Below are 22,826 nucleotides of genomic sequence, written 5' to 3'. Positions count from 1 at the left end.
TTTTTTCATTACATGTTACTCCAAGAACACATTAATATGCAAATTAGAGACAGTGTACATTGGATTGAATGGGAAAACCCATGTGCGGCCATTTGACCCATATTGCATAAAGTAAAATGGTATATCAATTGATCCCTTTATATCTTTCATAACATAGTTGAGAATCATCTTTCAACAAAGTTTGGTTAAAAAAAAAAATCCTCAAGCCTGGAAATTGATTGGTGGATGAAAAAACAATACCATTGTTTGTGCCTATAGATGTCATTTCCCGTGTTCACTTACGAGGACATAGCATAACATATGAATAAAATATCATTTTTCAAAAAATAAAAAATAAATGTTTGTCTCTAAACAATGTAATGACATGAAAAACTACTCCTGGGTCTTAGGAGGTTAACTTGTTTTTAATAGAAAATAGCCTAAATCTTCTTCTGCTCTTGAACCCAGATCCATACTGAAAATGAATAATAAATAATTCCCCAATATAGAAACCCGGAAGTGACACCAAAGCAGCACCCGCCTCCCGTAATATGAACGCTTCTCAGTCCTGCTGTGTCTCCAAGGTTATTATGTGCATGTGAGGCGTGCGCGGTGGTCGTGACTTTACCTCACCTTCGGTAAGGCAGGAGCTCGAGAGCATTGGTAAGACTTATCACAGACTTATGGTCTTCTTATATGAATGCGTTGTCTGCAGAATGCCATTTCTACTGTGATAGTGTAGAAATAGGGGTGCACAGCTTTCTGAACCATTGAAGTTAGGCTTATTCCTCACAGTATTGAATTATAAGTGAAAGATTAGAATTATAATCGAACTAAAATTCGTGTGGTGGCTACTGTAAATGCTTGTGTACAGAGCAGGTGTGGACAGACATTTACTACAGAGTTCACGCACGTGCTCCGCAAACCCTCTTGTACTGACCTTCACACTGATGTGTCAAACTGATATGCGATGGTGATTATTTTACTGAAAATAATACTTTATATTATTTTAGTGAAAATTTGTTTCATGACTTTTTGGTGATAATTTAAATGGCCTCAAATGTGTTTAGTTTTATTTTAAACAATTTTAATATTAAATAATTTTACTAACGTTGTAGTGCTTGTGATTTCCAAACATTTTTTTTTAGTATAACTAAATAGTATTTTTGCATTGTGATTTGGTAGCAGATGGATGTGACGTTTTCTTTAGTATCAGCTCTGAGACTTGTCCTTCCCAGTCAACCCAGTCCTGTTGGGTTGTGCGCGTGCCACCGTTGCCACGCTCGCGCAACGCGCATCTAAACCGTCACTACTAGTTTGAAATGCACAATATGTATTTTCATTGCAGGAAGTCTCGCGTACAAATAGAGTTTGGTGGTCATACAATTTGAAAATATGCATTTGTTACAAGCTAATCTGAACCTAAAAATGACTCATACGAATACTACATACTATATTTAACTTTAGTTAATATAACTATTATCACATTTTGAGGTTCCCTAACAAAACATTATTGGAGTGTACCATGTTCTTACACCGTGTGACCATCACATGATTTGCTACAGCAATTTTTAATCCTCTCTGCCAGTGTAAAGATTAATCTACAATGTCTGCACATTCTTGGGAACTTCGATTGTGATCCAAAATAGTTTGACGTTAATCTGTAGGGCCAGAAAAGTACAGTAATGCATTATTGACGTATTCGTCTAGAGAGGTTATTTTAAAATGTGAGTAAATGACACAAGTTTAGACTAATTCATCTATTTACTTCTTAGAAAATATGATTCAAGTGGCGGTGGCACAGAGTCACATGATAAAGTAGCTTGGTGTATTATTGCATGAATGGATTAAACCAGCAGAGGCCACAGAAGCCGATCATGGAGAGTTTTTTCCCATAATACAAAATTTGACAGGCAGTGAACTTTAGTTTAGTTCCTCTCCTAGTGTGATAGTCATTTCTCCCCCAATTGTTCTAGCCTTGATTGATAAAAGTTTCCTTTATCTAGAGGTTTATTGGGCTCTCGTTGGAATTATCATCTAGTTTCCTCACATGAATGCCCTACAAGTCGAAATTTTAATGCGATGAGCTCGTAATCAGGACTTCAGAAGTGGGAAGTAGGACATTTCCGATAGCACGTGAAGGCAGCATTAGACAAGGTATGAGGATAAGTGGGCCATCCTGAAAGAGCTCACCAGACTTCTGTGCCATTTCTGAGGAAAAGACAGTAAGAGGTTAGACGTCAGGCAGGCCCCAACGGACGTGAGGATTGGTTTGATCTGATTGTGCTATGACATGTTCTTTCCTGGTAGGGTGTAGCCTGAATGCTTTGTCCTATCTCTAGCATGCATGTGTCTAAGTAAGCTTGCATAGTACATTTTGGCGCACTGCTTCAATGTGACTTTTTTTGGTGTCTCTTTGCTGAATGAAACTGCCTGCAGTGTCTGTCTCTTGTGCTTTGGATTATTATATTTCTTGTAACCTTCAACCCCTAAAAAAATAGATCCAGTCCTTTAGATGTCTCTTATTCCATAGTCCTGTTTGTTAATTTTTTTATATAAATTTTATATTATGTAATCTTAATAAAAAGATTAAGGTTGATGTGAAATTTCAACCTTAGCAGTTTCCAGTGGTGTGTCAGGCTATATTTAATCTAAATTTTCTTGTGTACTATGGACTATATGGGATATTTGTAATTTAAAAAAATATATATATATCACTCCACCAGACTATTTTAAAAGGATAGTTAAATCAAAAATAAAAATCTGTCATTTAAAAAAAATATTGATAATACATATGTAAACGTTCCACTCGATGGAAATTTAACACAATAATAACAATAATGACCATGAAAATACTTCATAATTATCAAATTAAATAAGTAAAAACTACTGCTTCACTACTAACGTACATATAATTGTAATTATTTGTATTTTCATTGCCATGTAATTTATGAATCATGTACAAGAAATGTATAAAGAAAAAGCAATAGAGTGCAACAGCGCTCGTCCCCTTCAGCGGCACTGGTTCAGAGAGTATTTTTTTCATTTATTTCTCCCATAAAAAAAGTCTTTGTTAAAGAGTTAACTTCCATGAACCAAGCCAATCCACTACGAGTTGATTCACAACACACAAACTTTGATATGAGGCAAAAAAGTTTATGAAAATTGGAAAAAATACAAAAGTACAAGTCTGTGTTTTACGACTTTAGTGAGGGGAAAGAACTACAATCCCATGAGGCATTGCGAACAGCATAATCAAAATAAAAACAATGGAGAAATATATAACTACTCATTTACAAATGTTGATTTTATTTATAAAAACAATATATTTTAAGTTTATTGCAAAATATGCATATATATGCAAACATTTAAGTATTTTTGGAGCATAGAGAGATCGACTCAATTCCTTCATTTGCATTGCTTCATGGGGTGGATGGAGCTAAAGAGCTATTTTGGCACATGTTGCTTTTTTCAACTTTCTGATTGGTGTAATATTTTTGTACATCATCATGAGTAATGTATTTTTCACAATGAATCCTGCTGTTGTTATTTTAAAAATAAGCTGAAGTAATGCGGGCTGACGGCTTCAACAGAAGCAAAGAGCAACAACCTCGTAGCTCATGGCAGGGCTGTCTTTAAAGGTTTATACGTTTTTACTTCCGGAACTAGACTATTGCTCTCTATAGAAATAAAATAAACTCAAGTATTTTTTTTTTAATTTTAGAACTTTGTATTTATTATATATGTGTATTGGCAACTATCAAGATTTAGTTCTAAATCCGTAAGTTTTTCAACAAAGGAACATTTTTAAGAATCTTCATGCATTTTTTCCCCCATTTAATGACAGTTCACAGTGACCACATCTGTCAAGCCCCCAAAATATAGCCCCCTCACTCACTCACTCACTCACTCACTCACTCACTCACTCACTCACTCACTCACTCACTCACTCACTCACTCACTCACTCACTCACTCACTCACTCACTCACTCACTCACTCACTCACTCACTCACTCACTCACTCACTCACTCACTCACTCACTCACTCACTCACTCACTCACTCATTCCTACACAGTGATCAGTGTATGATTTTCTGTGTTCCACTGAACATTTCTCATTTTCTTGCTGCAGTTATTTGAGGCCATGATGGATCAAGCCAGGACAACAATTTCAAAAATTGTAAGACACTCTTCTCATACATATTTACTTTTTACTTCGTACTGAAAATCTTCTATTTTGAAGAGAAACAAAACTTGAAGCTCAAACTTCATGACTTGAGGCCATTAAGTGTTTTCAGATTGACGAGAACCCAGAACATGTTTCATCTTGGTGTCTTGCAACTGTATTTTCCCAGTTCAATGGGGAGCCGCGCTCCTATACTCGCTTCAACCTGACCCAGAACATGGAGGGTGACAACAGCCATGTGGAGATGAAGCTCTCATCTGACATGGATGATGAAGTGGAGGCTAATGGTGTTGGGGAAAACATAAACCATCATAATCGTCCATATAACCCAAGCAAGCTGAACCAGCGTTCTCCCAAAACCGTCTGTGGATTTGTCATTGCCATTCTATTCCTCTTTATTATTGGTAAGCTGATATTTACAAGCTTATTTCATGGCTCTCTGGAATACTTAATTATGATTGGTCAGTCGTAGAATTCTCTGGTCAAATGTTTTCATGTAATGACCACTAAACTGAATGGAAGCTTGTTTCCGCCACAGAATATAACATTTTTCAAGATAAAAATTCATTTGTGAATTTACCTCTCGCAATTCTGAAAACTCGCAATTGATATGAAGTCAAAATTGTGAGATAAAAAGTCGCAATTACCATTATTATTTTTTTATTGTGTGGTGGAAACAAGCTTACATAAAACTGTAACCATTTCTGAGCATAAAAATAATGTTCATATTTTTGTCTTTTAGGATACCTCATTGGTTACCTGTCTAGAAGCACAGACAAAACTGAAATCAAGGCAGATTGCCCGGTTTTTAGTGCGATTGTCCCAGAGAGACCAGAAGCAGTTTATTCGTTGGACTGGAGCAGTCTCAGGGAATTGCTGAAAAAGAAACTGACAACCGACAATATTAAGAGCAACCTCAAGTAAATACACACAACTGCTCTTTTGCTTTTCCATACGCTAAGTTGAGCAGGTACTCAAGTTAAACATGTTTCGTTTTGTCTTTCTGTTTCCCTTTCTCCCTCTTGTAGGGAATTCTCTAGTGCCAGTCACCAGGCAGGAAGCACAGGTGATGAGGCGCTTGCTAATAAAATCATGGGAAAATTCAGAACTTTTGGAATGGCCCCCTGGACCGACGAGCACTATGTGAAAGTCCATGATCGTGGTTCCTCAAATAATAGAGTGCTGTTTCGTGGTAACATTGTGGGAACAACTGAAGGATATTTGGCATACAGTGCAGTTACTACAGCGCAGGTTAGTTTTGGATGGGCATGTATGTTGACAACCAACTGACAAAAGAGCACCATAAAAGTAGTTGATAAAACTTGTGCAATATTATAATATTCCAAGTCTTTTGAAGCCATTTATTGGGTATTCAAATAGTTTTTGCAAAAACAACACTAAAACTCTATTTGGACAGGACTAGTTTTCTTAGCAATGCTTGAGTTACAATTCTTATCATTTGACATCTGTGATTTTTATGTACCAATTCGGAGTGTGTGTTTTCTAGATGTGGCCGTTTCGTCATGTGCCGTGCTTATGTGCATTACGTGTGATGTACAAGTTCATCCTTTATTATAAAAAACATTTAAGTAAACTTCACAAGTTTATAGAAGTGTCTGTTTATAATTAAACCCACATAAGTGAGCACCGAAATCTAGACAAGTATCTTACTCTTACATGACACTCTTACCTGATATTAAAATTGTCAGTCCTTGCAGTTTCCATGATTTGGCTCTATTTATTAATTTTATAATAATTTTTTTTTTTTTTTTTGTCGGACTCGGATACCATCCATATTGAACTTAAATGAAAGCATGTCAAAGATTGGTGCGCAACGGTAGCTCAGGTAGCTCAAAAACGCATGAGGAGAAGACTACGTATAATACAACATTAGCAATTACAGACATTCACATTCGGACGGGATTAGATTTCTCAGAGGACCATTGAGTTTGCTGAAAAAAGGTAGGTAATTTGATCTGGAATTTTTACAGAGTTTTTGTAAGAAAAATACAGAGTTTGCAGATTTGGACACACTTAGCAGATTCTGTGAAACAAATTTCTCTAATATCCATATAGGGCCATCTGAATAGGGCTTATGTCTAGCATACACACTTCTGTATGACTTGGAACCCTTAAACACATTTTATAACACGAAAAGGGCAAAAGCAAAAATATGATAAAAAGCATCCATCTAGCGCACACAAACATACTCGGTAGCCTTTTGTTTCAATTGGTTGTAGGTGAATATCTACTTCAGAACTGTTTGTTCTCTGTGTTCTTAAGTATCTCAATAGGCCCTACTGTTTTATGGACTGAGAGACTGAGAGAGTGGTCCGAACGAATGTGAATCAATTTAGATCGTTTTGCGGCCAATTCACTGAAAAGAAAGAAACGACTCAAAAGAACGATTGATTAATTCACGAATGATCGGCATCACAAAAGAACTTCAGAATGCACATACAGTAATAACTTCTAAAAAAAGTTTCTGAGGTTAGTCGGAGTGGTTCGCACATTGCGTACAGCCATGATAGCTTTTTGAACAGTATTCCCCACTTCCTTAGTTCTCGTATCTCATTTGCACTTTCGCATATTCAAACTGTATTGTTTACCTGAAATGACAACCAATAGCACTGAACATCAGTGACATCAAAGCATGTATTCATTTAATACGTTTCAGACTTTTTCTTATTACTTAAAGTTACACTGATTCTGTTGTATAGGGAGCAGCTCTGTATGCCCATTATGGACGAGCAGAGGACTTCAGACGCCTGCGAGAGCTGAATGTAGATGTGAATGGAAAGGTTGTCTTGGTCAGAGCTGGACTACTAAGTTTCGCTGAAAAGGTTGGTGCTCTCTCTCATATTTTAAGACTGTAAATATTACTATTTACTTATTTAACCTCTGGTTTTCATTTGCTTTATTACAGGTTGCTAATGCTGCTAGCTTGAATGCTAGTGCTGTGCTAATTTATCCAGATCCTGTTAACTACAACATTAATGAAAACACTGCACTTTTTGGCCATGTAAGTTGTGGAACCTTTCTCTTATCAGGGGCCTGTACCATGATGGTAGTTTGACAAACTCAGGGTTACAGGATTAGTTTTGAGTTGACAAAACCAAACCAATCTATTCAGGCTTTGTTGGTCCCATGATGCTGATCATCAGCTTTCTCTGTCAACTCAGGCTTTGATCCTGAGTTTAGGAGTTTAGCTGTGACATCAGCAGTGAACAGCCAATCACATGCTGTGGATCAGTGAAACTGAGATTCATTTCTCTCTTCTGCAGAATATTACATGATTGAAAAATATTAAGAATTTAAACAAATAGACAGGAAAAAAAGAGCTGTCTATGAAAGAGGATAACTTAAAGAAATATATTATACGTCAATGCAAGTAAAAGTTATGAAGTTAGTTTAGTTGATATATAGAGAGAATTGAACATTTAAGATCACATGTAGTCATTTTTATAGCTTTATTTAAAGATTTTAAAGCTTATTTGTATGACCTTTATATAGGCTATTAATATTAATTTTAACTAAGTGCCTATTAATGATTGATTAACTAAAATATATAAGGGTATAATTACATAAATTATATCTAAATCATTCAAAAGTATTATTATTATAAATAAGCATTGTTAAAAGCCAGATGCGTTAGTCTTTAAAAACCATTTGCTATAGTGACCTTTAATTTGGAGTAGAAACAGAGGGAGTGACTTTATTGCATTAGAGGTGTGTCACTTTGCTCACAGCTGATTGGTCCAATTTCAGTTTGAGATGTCTTATCCAGAACATAACCTGCCCTGGAGCAGGTTAGCCGTGGAGAGTAAGTTACTATGGAGATGAACACGGCTAAAAGCCAAACCACTTTAATGGTACCTAAAACCCAGGATTGGCACAAACTAAGCTTAAACATATCTGGCTAGCCAGCTAAACCGGCTTCATGGTATAGGCCCCAGATCATTTGTTTTTTTGTTTAAAGTTTATGTACAATTGATTCATGATCTTTCGAAACGCTCTTTTCATAGGTCCATCTTGGCACTGGTGATCCCTACACTCCAGGATTCCCTTCCTTCAATCATACCCTGTTTCCCCCGACTAAGTCTTCTGGCTTACCCGCCATTCCGGCTCAAGCTATCACCAAAAAGCAGGCTACTGAGATCATGAGGTGCAGTTGTAACCACAAGTGATATTTTCTCTTGTTATTCACTATCCCTGTTGCTGTTACGGATATACTCATTACTATGACTAATAGTTTAGTGTTTGAAATGTTTCTGCGTGTTGGATGAAAAAGCAGGCAAAAATTCCCATAGACTTAGAGGACCTATTATGCTTTTTACATTTATACTCTCGCTAGAGTCTTGTATCTCTGTGTGTGTGTGCGCGCGTGCTGTGAGTGTATGGGCACTTTCATGTGTATTGCATTTTTCCAAACATATCAGATTCAGAATTATAAAACTAAAAATTAGTTCCCTATTTGACTTGGTTTTGAGTTGTAACTGATTTATTAATTCAGAAAAATAGTCAATAGTGTCACTTCAGAGTACTCATGCACATCCCTAGTAGTAACATGCATTATATGTAACTAGTGTTTTATTGTAATGCTTAATGTTTTAAACAACCCAAAACATTTATTAAACCATCTTACCTTTTGGGATTTATGAGGTTATCCAAACTTTAAGATGTTATTTACAATGATTCTAAGAACATTCTTTTCAGGAATTTATATTTTTTGTCTTCGGAACAATAATGCAACAAAAATGAAAAAAATAGAAGAATGTTCTTTAGAATTGCTTTTTGGAAATACAAAATAGTCTTAAATAACTTTTAGTTCACAATTAAGTTTAGCTAACTTAAAAAGTTTACTGCGATAAGTTGCCTTATTATTTTGAGTTAACTCAACTAATCCACTCCAGTTAAAATCAACTTAAATACTTTTGTTCATCTAAGGGTACTAGACATGAAGTTTTAAGTTCAAAAGATTACCTAGTACCCATTAGATGAACAAAAGTATTTAAGTTGATTTTAACTGTAGTGGATTAGTTTAGTTGACACAAAAAGTTGACTGTGATAAGTTGCCTTATTTTAAGTAAGCTCAACAATTTTTTTTTTTTTACAGTGTAGAGATTAAGTATAAAATAGCAGTTAGAGTTTTATGTTTAAGATTGTTTTGTGAATCTGGCCCCAGAATATAATAAAGGCTTGGAGTTGGGCTGTTTTGACTTGAGACAGCAACAACCTACAGTAGCAACCACGCAGAACACCCTAGCAACCATCTATCAACCCCATGACACCTTGTCTGGCTATCACCAGACCAAGCTCAATCTTTTAAGATTGAATATTAGTCTGGGGAGTCTGCTCTGTATTTTCTACTCCACAAGAGGCGTGATCAACGGGCATAGTTCAAATGACTCTGTACACAATTGGATTGTCCTTCAACCAATCAGACCAACGATCCGGATGACACACTTTGCAGAGCGGTCGTTAGTAAGGCAAACACATCCTTCTTTTGTAGGAATTGTTCCAGGGCAAGTTTCTGTTCTGTTTTCAAAGAAAACATAATCGCCATTGGCTAGTATTTTTTTAGTTTACTCGCCAGACTGATATACGATTTTATTCATTTAAGTGCTGTCAAATCGATTAATCACGATTTTAACCGCATCCAAAATAAGTTTGTTTATATAATATATGTGTGTGTACTGTGTATAATTGTGTATATAAATATGCAAGCATATATTTAATAAATGTTTTTTATATTTATACATACACACACACACACACACACACACACACACACACACACACAGTATATACATGCAAATATTTATTAAATATATGTGTGTGTATTCAAATATACATACAAATATTTATTAAATATATATGTGTATTCAAATATTTATTAAATATATGTGTGTGTATTCAAATATACATACAAATATTTATTAAATATATGTGTGTATTCAAATATACATAATAATTATACACAGTACACACACATATTTTATATTTTAACTGAAATTAGAACTGGTGGTGGTGCTTAAGATATTGTTGGCCATTCTGTGTTTCTGTAAAAAATTATAATAGTAATAGATAATAGTAATTATTAACAAGATGATGATAATAATAATACAACTAACTATACTACTAATAACAATATACAACGCACTACGGATTGATGAGCTGCTGGGTTCATGAATATTAATCATGTTGTCTGCATTCACTGAAATCAAAACAGGGACGTAATCGATGAGCGCCACCCAATGAGATTGTCGTTTGTGCATTAGTACCGCCCACTACTGGAGAAACCAGCATAATATCTTCTGCTTGTTCTTAAAAGCAGAATAAATCCAAATTAACTCTGTTGTTTTGACAGGAAAATACAACAAAGAATATGGTTTACATGTAGCTTGTCGATTCTGCGTGGTATTTAAGACTCTGCGTGTGAGAAACACAGCTAGCGCTCTCAAAGCGACGGCGAGTTGTGCGCCTTCACACTAGGGTTTACGATACGTCAAATATAGGGACGCTGCGCATCCATTGAGCTGAACTGAAATAGACAGATCGCTTGACGGAGAGCGAAACTGAGTGTTCAGCGAGTGAAAATATATCTTTGTTAAACTTATACTTAGCCTCTAACACACACACTGGCGGGTAAAATCTAAGAATTTGTTAGCCAATGGCTAATGATAATTTAGTCGCACCGAGTAAAGATTTACTCACATATGCGAGTGATTTACTCGCATTGTTAAGGGTTGCTTTGAAATCTTTTAAAACAGCAGCGACAGCGGCATCAACAGGTTGCTGCATTTCGGTGGCCACCATGTTGAATGTAAACAAAAAGCTGCTTGCCATCACATCTCTATCGCCATTGTGTTAAACCCGCCAATAGCGTGCCAGGTGGATAAGCCAGTTTGTGATTGGTTCCCTCAGATTTGTAACGGAAGTAGGATAGAAAAATGTACAGGTTTCCAGTCTGAGCTGCAGGGCGAAATCAAATCGCCAAAAACATGCAAAAGCATCCTGGCAGCAAGAACCACTCACAGTTTCATTAGTTTTCTGTCAGTGTGGTTTGTTATAATACCCTTTATCTACAATTTGTCACATTTATTCGCTCCTGTCCTCAAACAGTAAGTTAGGCGGTCGGACTTCGCCTAATGGCTGGAGTGATGGGTCGCTCTGGGGTACCATGTACAGGCTCGGTGATGATGACGACAACATTACTGTGGAAGTGAACAATGACCTTATTCAGAAAAAAATCCACAACGTGTTTGGAGTCATTAAAGGTTATATGGATGCAGGTACTGTATTCTGTTACACTGGGCTTTAAACAGCTGTGCACATCAATCAAGTAATTGGTCCCAGTCCATGATCACTTGGTTTTTGTCTTCATCCTTTGCTTTAGATCGTTACATGGTGATCGGAGCCCAGCGAGATGCATGGGGCCCTGGATTCGCTAGAAGCACAGTTGGCACTAGTTTACTGGTGGAGTTGGCTAGAACTATCACAGACATGATCAAGAATGGTACATTGCAAATAAGTACCGATTTTTTTTTTTTTTTTTTTTTTTTTTTAAGACATACATTTATTTCACATCACTTTATAATATCAGATAGATAGATAGATAGATAGATAGATAGATAGATAGATAGATAGATAGATAGATAGATAGATAGATAGATAGATATTAATTGGGAATAATCTTGTTGATTTTAAATGCAACTTTCTTTTCTTCCAAGATGGATTCAAGCCAAAGAGGAGCATAGTGTTTGCTAGCTGGAGTGCTGGTGAATTTGGTAGTGTCGGGGCCACAGAGTGGTTGGAGGTATGAATGCAGCTTTGATTGCCTTCGGTTCAAATATGGGAGTGAATTCTTTGTTTGTATGACCAAATAATCTCAAACAAGTAACCATACATATTTCCAATTACAGACTTCAATTTTTTAGAATTACTAATATAATACACGGATAGAAGCATACAATTTTAAGCCATTAAAAAAAGGGGCTTTTGTTCCGGAGGAACCTTTTCATAGTTCCTAGATCTAAAGGCGGAAGTACCCACTTTTTCGCGTGTTCGCTCCGCAGGGACTGGGAATGATTTTATTTCTAGGAACTCCCTTTGGGGGAACTAAATTAGCTCCTACTCCAGAGTAGGGTCTAACCCAGCACATATAGGAACAGTGACTTAAGTGTACGTTGATTGTCCGAATGCATGCGAAACACCAGCACCCGTCATTTTTTAAAAAGCAGTGTACACACAGTTTATAGGCAATATATTTACTCCACGAACTTACTCTACAAACATGGAAAACAGTGATGGATGGACCTCTCAACCTTTACGCCAAGGAGAAAATCCGATGCAACTTTGTGGGGACCAAGCGTCAACCACATGGCATCAACCGCATGGCAAACGCTAATACTTTTTCATATACTGTTTTCTTTGTATAACAGTTCTATCTAGTAACGTATTAGACAGGATTGTTAAACAGATTGTAAACTAATGAAGAAGGAGAGAACGGGAGTGGCTCTGGTGTTCTCAGAGCCGTCAAAATAAATGTCCGTCGCACCGCAAATATAAAAGTCACAACAATAAGCACGGCTTATGTCACTTCAGAGTTCCTACTGGTGGTGTGAATGCAACCAGGAAAACCGCCCTAGGGGAACATTTACCGCCCTGGGGGCTAGATCCTATAACTAAGTCTAAGTATGACTAAGTTCCTAGAACTACATGGTGCAAAAACTCCTAATGGGGCCCATCAACTCTTTGTATAGTCTATTATATTCTATTTCATCATTAAAATCCATTTTCATAAATTATCTTTACTGAGGGGGGCGATGCCGGCCCTGCTACTGTAGAATGTTAGTGTCCAATTCCAAACATAGACTTTGAATTTACATTGTAACTCGATAAATATATTTTGTTCTTTTTGTACCCATAGGGCTACCTGACCTCCTTGAATTTGAAAACGTTTTCTTACATCAGCCTTGATGACATTATTTCAGGTTTGTAAAGAGTCATTTCTTGAAGAGTTGAAGAGGGTCTTGAGTTGATGCTGATCATCTGATATTCTCTTTAGGTTCTGACACTTTCAAAGCATCTGCCAGTCCACTGCTGTTTGACTTACTAGAGAGCACTATGAAACAGGTGATGAATCACATAGGGGTGTGCGTTATTGATAAAAAAATATCTCCTGGGATTTTATCAATAACAATAATAAGACGATATTTTGCTGAGTGTTATTCTGCTGACACCTTGGCAGGTTTAGGACTGCCATGGACAGCTGACTCCTAAAGTTTTTGATATTCTTCATATTCTGTGCAATGGTCAGTTTGCAGCAGTGACACAAATTTTCTTTTCCAATTAGTTTAAATAGATTTTTTACCTTTTATGGGCATTTTAGCTTTATAAAGCCATTTTTATAACCTAATTAAATGTATGCATCCTCTTTTGTGTCAAAATTCTTACATTTAAATAATAAATTCAATTAGAATAATAAGACACAATAGGGCTGTTACCAATCAAAGGAAATCAGTATCAACAAAATACATTTTTGCAATGCAGAGGAAACAGAAGCTGCATCTGAAGTGGCATTTAGATGTATTTACAGACTGTTTAATGCAGATCAAAGGCGACATGAACGCATTTAACCTGCAGTTACAAATGCATAAATAATGTTTTTAAGTTTTAAACAAAACATTGAATATTGATATTTGAAATTATTAAAAAAATGTAAGTACTTCAAATGGGAAATTAAAACCACAGCAAGTCACTGTTAATGAGTGAGACATTGATTCATTCAAGCGGCTGATTCATTCAATAACCAAGCATTTGACTGCCTTAATGACTGAATCATTGGATCATTCATTCAAATGATTTGCTCAAAGTTGATTCATTCAGTAACAACACAGCAGAGTGTTGATCAGAGACTCAAAACATTGCTGTGGCTTTGTTTGGAACTTTTTACCTAGGCGAAAAGACTGCAACGTAATTGCAAATTTCAAGGTCCAGAAAGGTAGTAAAGACATTGTTAAAATTGTTAAAAACGTAAGCACCACAACGAATGCATGTAATCATGGGATTGTGCTCAGCCAATAGTGAGCTGGAGTTTTGTACCCAGAAGCGCTGTACTTTGTGAATAGCCCAACAAAGTGAATAGCGTAAGAGAGTGACAGGGAAGAGAAGAGATTGTTGAATAAAGTTTCTTGAATTTTGGGGGCATTTATAAATGCATTTTATTAGACTAAATCACACAGTGAAAGCGTGCAGTCTAAATACTCACATGCACTAATCTAACCTACTAGACTACATTACGTAGAGTATGGGTGCGTTCCCTGGTTTTGATTTTGTAAAGTGAGGGACATACTGTCAGATAATGTCAGATTGCATATTGTTAAAACAACAATTACGATATTCTTGTAGACAATATATCGCACACCCCTAGTATCACAAATGCTGAATCTTTGTCATTAATCTTCTTATTACCGGTCCTCTGCTGTTTTATCTGTCTTGTAAAGAAAAATAACTTCTTCCTGATGCAGGTCTCATCTACAGTTGATGCATCCAAATCCTTGCATGAACAGTTTGCTGGATCCAGCTGGGAGAAGTCTGTGTATGTTGGTCCCACCCTACTTATGCTCGACTTTTTGACTCATTAGTATTTGTAATATTTTGACTTCGCTTTTGTCTTTATATTTCCAATTTTAGTTTGTCATTTTGTAATGTGCTCTTTTTTTAAGATTTTTATTTAGCTTTTATAAAATATTTCAATTTTAGTACTTTAAACATGCATTTTATTTGTTAGTTTCCAAGGCAATATCTAAAATGTATATTATATTTTATTTTATTCAGCTTTATTTCTAATTACATTATTGTTAATAGTTCTAGTTAACAATATCAACACTTTCTAACTTTTTCTTTCTTCACAGAATGGAGCCTATGGGTTTGTCTCACTCTGCTTATCCATTCCAGAGCTTCTCAGGCATCCCGTCACTTTCCTTTCGATTTACTTCGGTAAATATTCAGGTTTTACTGAAGATGTCAACATAAAGTAAAATAGATTCCGGTACAGTTTGTTTCTTGATAGATGATAGGAAGTAAACATCTGCATGATGTGTTTTAGAGTTCAAAGTTATACCCGTTTGGCACTTTTGAGGATACCGAACAATATCTGGAACGGTACACTTCCTCTTCCACTCTAAAACTGGCCAAGAAAGCAGGTGAGGTGGTTGGGCTGGTTGCTCTTCGGTTGGTACACGACCACCTGCTCAAGCTGAACGTGGCAAAGTATACCAACGTCATCCGCAACTATGTGTCCCAGATCAGGTCTAAAGTTGAATCACTGCAAATGGTGAGTCTACGTGGTTGCATACGTTTACTCCAAAAGAACTTAGTGTTTGTTGAATATGGGACATGGTGATGGAAAAAACATATTTGCTTTTCCATTTGCTCGCAAAAGTGTTGCATTCCCTCGAGAAACTTTGCAAACGCAAAGTTTCTCAGGGGCATGCAAAATATTTGCAAGAGAATGCAAAAGCATTTACTCCCATCTCATATTTTTTTTTGTCCTTCACCATGTCCCTTTAGGGTTCTGTAAATATACAGAAAGGAGCTTTAATTCACTTTTTGCATTTTTCTTTTCAAGTCGGGCCGCCTTCCTTCCACTATAACGATGCAGTGGCTTCTGTCAGCTCAGGGGTCATATGATCGTGCGGCCAGCGCCCTCGTTTCTGCCATCCAGAACAGCGATCTTGAAGACATGGAGCAGTGTCGCATCATAAACAATCGCATTATGAGGGTAAATAACTCGTCAAGCCATTCCTTTCTTTCCTGTGTTGACATATTTCCTATTGTAAACGAAAGCTTTTTGCTGCTATTGATGGTGGTATTAGAAGGAGGGTCATTCTTGCAATCATTTTGTTGGGCAAAGTTTGGATATGATGATAAGTCATTAATATTTCTGTTTTACTTTCTCAGAAGACGATGATACATTTTAAATTAATTTTACAATACTATGTTCCTGCAATACCAGATGCTGCAGTTTCAGGACCACATTTCTAGGACCCTAGTTTTTTGTGACAGCACCACCTAGCCAATTCTACTCCAACAGAGGAGACCTGAATTACACATAAAATAAACAGATGCAAAGACTAGACCCATGGAAATGATTACATTTTTATTACAATTAAATTATTTAATTTGATTATTTATTACTTTCCTCCTTATTTTGAATGTAAGAGTGGGAGCGGGCATTTTAAGTTTGAATACTTAAAGGGATCGTTCACCCAAAAATGAAAATCAGCCCACGGTTTACTCACCCTCAATTCCTTCTGAAGCAAAGCAATGCATTTGTGTAAGAAAAATATCCATATATAAAACTTTACAAACTGTAATCTCTAATTTCAGCTAACTGTCGTACGCGCATTCACGAGAGACTGGCGTTCCAGCGTATGACACGGGTGTAGCGCCAGTTCCGGTGACGAACGTGGAAGCACAGTGCATAGAGCAAAACAAAACTTGGTTCTCGCGAGAACTAGCATATTCTCACTGGAGCGTCCTTTGCATATGCTGGAATGCTAGTCTCTCATGAACGCACGTACAACAGTTAGCTGAAGTTAGAGATTACAGTTTGTAAAGTTTTATGGATACATTTTTCTTAAACAAAGGCATCTATTTGCTTCAGAAGACCTTTATTATCCCTCCGGAGCAGTGTGGAGCAGTTTTATGATGGATAGATGGCCTTTAATGGACATTTTTTAATATAACTCTGATTGTATTCGTCTGAAAGAAGAATGTCATATACACGATGACTTGAGGGTGAGTAAATCATGGGCTAATTTAATTTTTTTGGGTTAACTATCCCTTTCTGTGAAACTAGGCTTTCTGTGTCATGCTTTTCCAACTATTTTAGCTCTGCAAAAACTGTTAATTATGGTGATTTGACATTGTAAACCAGTATTTGTTTTCATATTGTTTTAATTTATTAATGTACTAATTAACACTAGTTTGTAGGGGAAACGGTTTTACTGTTTACTGCACTTTAAGTTTGGCTTGCATTTTTCAGTTTGCATTCTAGGGATATACAATTTTAGAAACAGTGCAGATTAGCAGTTGTTACATGAAAAAGGCAGATTTGTTATGATGTGTAAGTTAACACGATGTGTCTGTTGGAAGGTGGAAGGCAGTCTCCTCTCTCCGTACGTGTCTCCACGGGAGATTCCATTCCGGCACATTGTGCTGGGCTCTGGCTCGCACACACTGGCAGCTCTGGTGGATCATCTCGAAGCTATTAAAGGAGGCCTTGAATCTGCTGACATTGACCAATTCAAGAATCAGTTTGCTCTTGCCACCTGGACCATCCAGGGCTGTGCCAATGCATTGGCAGGGGAAGTATGGGATATGGATAATGAAATTTAGACAAGCAGATTCAGTTCACCTTTAACTATTTGATCACTTTGAACCAACACTCAAGACAAAAAAGGAAAAGTAGAAAATTATATTGGTTCTCTATTAACGTGAATTTACGATTGGAGGTTTACCTCAGTATTTAAAGCAGTAGGTGACCCAAGAATAGCAATTCTGTCATTTCCTTCCAAACCTCTTCTGTGAAACGCAAAAGAAGATATTTTGAAAAACATACTGGTTGCTCTTTTCCATGAAATTAGAGATTTCAAACTTCAATACAGGACACGAGCACCATAAATTATTATAAAAGTGTCTCATATCAGTCATGTGCTATAATTCCTCCTTTGAATCCATCCAATATCGATGTGTGAAGAACAGAACAAAATTCATAAGGGGTTAGAATGACATCAAGGTAAAAAAAAAGCCAACATTTTTATTCTTGGGTGAATTGTTCCTTTAAGATTTAGTTTAGATTACACAAATTTGGAATGTGTTACTGGTTTATTTTTATTATTTTCAGACTCTTTTTAGGAACTTCTTGCGTAATACCTGAAGAGTCTGGATTTAGAGGTGGATGTTTTATACAGGCTACAGTTAGACAATCAGCCATTGTCATTTCAATGTTTGTAACCTAACTTACCTCTGATGATAAGATAACACACCTCAAGCACAGTATGTTTCCAGTTTTCTGGGTTGGATACGTTTTTCCAGGGGCATTTCAGATCAATTCTGTCAAATAGTAGAAAGAGGCTTTCCTATGTGGCTCTGAAATATCTATTTATTAGTTTGTTTTTTATTTATCAGTGACAGGGATCACTATAAATAGCATTTTGTAACGCCTTTTTTAACAAATGTATAATTATCGGAAGCAGTGCCTTCCATAATTATGACAGTTATACTGTCGAAATGTGAAAGCAGCATCTGCTATGGAGAGAACCTTGTTTTCAAAAGCTATGACCAGAAACTACCATGGTGCATTTCTTAAATAATAATAATATTTTTTAAAAAAATGACTGCTGTCTATTAGTCTCTGGCATCCTCCTTTTGAATCAATGTTATACCTGATCCAGAATCATTATCGGGAGCAGTGCCTTCCATAATGCGAAGATGATGATGGTAGTTTTTGCCTACCGATGTGTTGATATCGAGGGCAGTGCCCCTCATATTTCACTGTGGTGTGGATGTAATTATCGGGAACAGTGTTTCCCATGATGATGTACAAATCTTCTATGTTCACACACGCCTACCATACTAGTTATCTGTTGTGAGTCATGTAATCTATTGTCAGTTACTCATGAACAATCAATGATGTAACCTTCTTTCTGCCTTGGATGCATTTAATGTGGAGTGGGTGAGAATCACAGCAGAGATTGAAAACTGTACACAGAGAAAAAGGGTGTCAAAATTGTACCTTTAGGGGTACAACAGCTTGTCGCTTGGGCAGTACCCTTAAAAGGACATCGTTGTACCTTTTTTTCTTTTTTTTGACTCCTAAAAGGTGCATATTAGTACTTTAGAGTACAAATATGTACCTTGAGGTACTACTATGAACCTTTAACATGTCCTTTTAAGGGTACTGCCCCAGCAACAAGCTATTGTACCCCTAAAGGTAAAATTTTGACACCCTTCTCTGTGTGAAACCTCTGTAAGATCCTGTCGTTGGCTTCTGTTCTTTTCTCTTATTCGGTTTTCATTTCTTTTGTTTCTGGGGTATCATTTACTTGTTTGTGCCTTGTAGATTATGACAAAGCTTTAAAGATTGAAATACTTTTTTCTTTTTTTTGTTTTCTTTTCTTTGTGTGCATTTAACTTGACTCAAATTGTATTCAACTTCATCAGACTGAGATTAAATTAAAGCTATTCAGCTAATTGGTTACCTTTTGTTATCAGTATCACCTGTTTCTCTTCAAATCATGGCCGTCAATATGATTCGAGTTGCAAAATAATGTTTATGCACTGATAAAGAGAGAGACACTCGTGTATAACTTTGAAATATGTTTGAATAGAACATATATAAAGAGATGAAAATGGAGATTAAATATTATTCTAACAACAATATCTATTAGTTATCACTTGCAGTTTCATGATTGTCTGTATATCCCTATATTTTAACAAGTTTCTGAAGAATGCTATGTAACGTCTGTAATAGTTTTGTTGTGGACATAATTGGTTCAAAGCATTGCACATGCACTGATTCTCAGTTTTATGACAAGTCTGCAAGTGATTAATAAAAAGTTTGGACAACTCATTTAAACTGTGAAGGCTTTTTTGGATTTGTGCTAAGATAACTGTAGGGTGAAGTTTCATCACACAGAGATGTTAGATGGTGTTGGTATGTCAACTAGTGCGCCATTAGCGATTTTCATTAGCGGGTGGGTTTTTCGTAGGCTTGCCATTATTATTCTTGTCTCATCCATCCAAGATTTCTAACTATATTGACACTAAATTTAGGTTCTCTCAACACTTGTTTTTCCTCACATTTTTAACCAGGATGTCTATGACTGAATTAGTATTTTATTTTAAAGAAATATTTATTCATAATCATAGTTTGCATGTGGCACACCAAAATAATTATACATCTACATTGAACTAATAGATGAAATGTGATTACATTTTTTTTCCCTAAAATAAATTCTGATCTCTGATACCATCAGAGAAATTGGTTACATTTCAGCTAAATTTACAAATAGTAGACTAACATCAGTAAAATTCATACCATGGGCCCGTTCTTCGTACCTCGCTTAATACATCTGAGATGATTTGACAGATCCCAGATCTTTTAATCGTGATAACTGATGTCTGGATAATTTGGTTCTTCAAACGAATTTGCGGATTGGATTTAAATATCTGGATTGAATGATCTAAGATCACTGTGCGTTCTTGTTTTCCCTGAAGAGGGCAGATGCATCGATACTAGAAACCACGATCAGCAATGCAGCGATTGGCTGGCGTCAAGACAGCAACGTAATGACATCATATAATTAAAAAAGCCACCTGGCAAAAAACTTGGCAAATTACACAAAAAAAACCACGAATATCTGGAGCTTTATAAGGAAATGGCTAAACGACCAAACCAACATAAAAGTTATAATAGATCAATGATAAATGTTTTTTTTGTTACATGATTACCAATTATTCACGATTTTATACAGTATTTGTACACCCTTTACATTTTTATTTCAATGTTGTAATTCAATTTTTAATTGTAATAATTCATCAATTTGAAGCAGATTTGTAACGTGACAGTATTAACGTTTTTAAGGGTCAAGATCAAATTCTCCGCATCTCCTGCGCTGCATCAAGCCATCCCATAATATCCGTCATCACTTAAATTAATGCACGGCTCAGATGAACTGTACAACATGTGTGCAAACCTCCAATAAAATTATAAAGTAATTATTCCATCACAAATAAATCGCTCAATCAAGTGGCTGTGTCTATAGTATTATACAGAACATTATAATATTATATTCATTCTCATATACATATACAATTAAAAAAATTGTATATTATTATTATTTAAAATGATTAGTATTGCCCCTGGTTCAGTAAAGAACTCTTGTAATAAAGTAGCAGTGGCTGGGACAGATTTTAAGTATCACCTCAAGATGCAATCTAATCCTGTTTACATGAAATAAGCCTGCTCGCGAGCAGGTTTAAGCTAACGGACCTGTTGCTATGACAGCAAGTCCAGGATGAGCGTTGAAGAACCAAACAATCCAAGATCATGCCAAATCGTCAACAATCAAATCCGGCTAACTGAGTTAGCGAGGTACGAAGAACGGGCCCCATGTCTCTTTAAATTTGTTGAATATACGCACACACTGAACTTGTTTCATTGAATTATAAAATCATAAGTGTGTTCATGTGGGGACCTGTCTGCAATTCTTCAAATGACCACATGGTAGAACTAGAGTACTTTGAAGAATTATCTTTGAGCTCTTATGACTGACATCATTTATTAAACGGAGGTTTTGTCAATTTAACAAGCCTTAACAGCTGTCAAATAAATAGTTTCTTATTTACGCAGCCTCTTGTTTATGGGCTTTATAATGAAGGTGCTTTTCAAAAAGGAATCTTCCCCTAACAATGTACAAATATGCCATTTTAAAGGAGTAGTTCACTTTAACATGAAAAGCTGTTGCTCTTAGCTTACTCCGGAAGCTAGATATTTTACTTTATAAAGTAGTATGAAAGTAAAGTATGACAAATATTTTCCAAACGCATCAATTCGCTTCAGATGACCTTTATTAATCTCCCGGAGCTGTGTGGGGTACACTGATGGACAGAAGCACTTTTGAGCTTCAAACTCGTGGGCCCCATTCACTGCCATTATAAAGCTTGGAAACATCAGGATATTTATTAATATAACTCTGATTGTGTTCATCAGAAAGAAGAAAGTCATACACACCTATGATGGCTTGAGGGTGAGTAAACCATGGGGTAATTTTCATTTTAAAGTGAACTAATCCTTTAAATTGACTCAGAATCATACCAGTTATTTGGCGGTAAAACTGGACTAGAGTTTAAAATTAAGTTTAGTGTCGTTCATTGCCTTGTGGAGTTCTGTCATAATAAAAGTGTCCTGTCCCTTTAAGAGTGGGTTGTCAATAGATGCATATGTACAGCGCGAGAGTGAGATTGAGTAATCAAACGCGAGGCAGAAATGAGTGAGAATGCGACAGCGGCTATTATAGAGCACAGTCTATTACACACTCATAAAACGTAAGAATTCCGTTGAACTTTGGGTAAACACACACAGGACAGCAAATTCGAGCGAAGTTTTGTTCAGTCATCAGACACCTGGCGTTATCGAGTGAACACCCGAGTCTGACAGGTAGGACTCAAAGACAGCGTGTGTATCACAGATTATCAAAACATTTCACCTACCACTGTTGTAAAAATCTGTTTCACTAGAGCTTGGATTTGAACGGATAAAACAAACTAGAGAGGACATTGTTTTAACGTTTCCTGATCTCAAGATTTCACCTGCGCGTGAGGAAAGTGAGTGGCGGGAATTTGGCTCCTAAAGGTTTAAATATTCATCCGCAGTCTCTGAGTAAGTATTTATTTATGTTCATATGATTGAGATTTCACAAAAAGCGCGTTCAGTTGTAAGTTAGTCTAGGTGTTCGGTTTACCATAACAACAATGCAACTCATCATGTAACTTCATGGAGTTCAAGAAAAAAAAATCCAATCTCTTTGTATCTAAAAGTGTCTCTGTGTGAAGAGGGCTCAAATGTTTAGTACTTAAAGCATACAAT

At 36.3% G+C, this 22,826-nt stretch overlaps 1 protein-coding gene across 3 annotated transcripts; it reads left to right on the top strand.

Moving 5' to 3' along the window:
• The first annotated feature begins 512 nt into the window (after positions 1-512).
• On the top strand, positions 513-19,818 carry tfr1a (transferrin receptor 1a). 3 transcript variants are annotated; one of them, XR_013816790.1, is made up of 19 exons: positions 520-642; positions 4,112-4,159; positions 4,335-4,569; positions 4,908-5,085; positions 5,194-5,416; positions 6,886-7,008; positions 7,092-7,187; positions 8,191-8,330; positions 11,291-11,460; positions 11,565-11,684; positions 11,899-11,984; positions 13,098-13,161; positions 13,236-13,303; positions 14,698-14,768; positions 15,085-15,169; positions 15,279-15,506; positions 15,801-15,953; positions 17,330-18,979; positions 19,133-19,811. XR_013816790.1 is itself a non-coding variant. In XM_079820283.1 (18 exons), exons 2-18 carry the CDS (start codon positions 4,124-4,126, stop codon positions 17,570-17,572), a joined length of 2,319 nt encoding a protein of 772 aa, XP_079676409.1. In that variant the 5' UTR covers positions 513-642; positions 4,112-4,123; the 3' UTR covers positions 17,573-19,818. The 3 variants fall into 3 exon arrangements, 1 of the variants encoding a protein (XP_079676409.1); XR_013816791.1 differs by having other exon boundaries at positions 17,330-18,939; positions 19,133-19,807; XM_079820283.1 differs by having other exon boundaries at positions 513-642; positions 17,330-19,818.
• The last annotated feature ends 3,008 nt before the right edge of the window (positions 19,819-22,826 follow it).

This window comes from Gobio gobio, assembly GCF_949357685.1.
Source record: "Gobio gobio genome assembly, chromosome: 6".
Taxonomy (NCBI): Eukaryota; Metazoa; Chordata; class Actinopteri; order Cypriniformes; family Gobionidae; genus Gobio; species Gobio gobio.
Note: the sequence above shows the minus strand (reverse complement) of the source record. Positions and strands in the feature narration are given on the sequence as shown.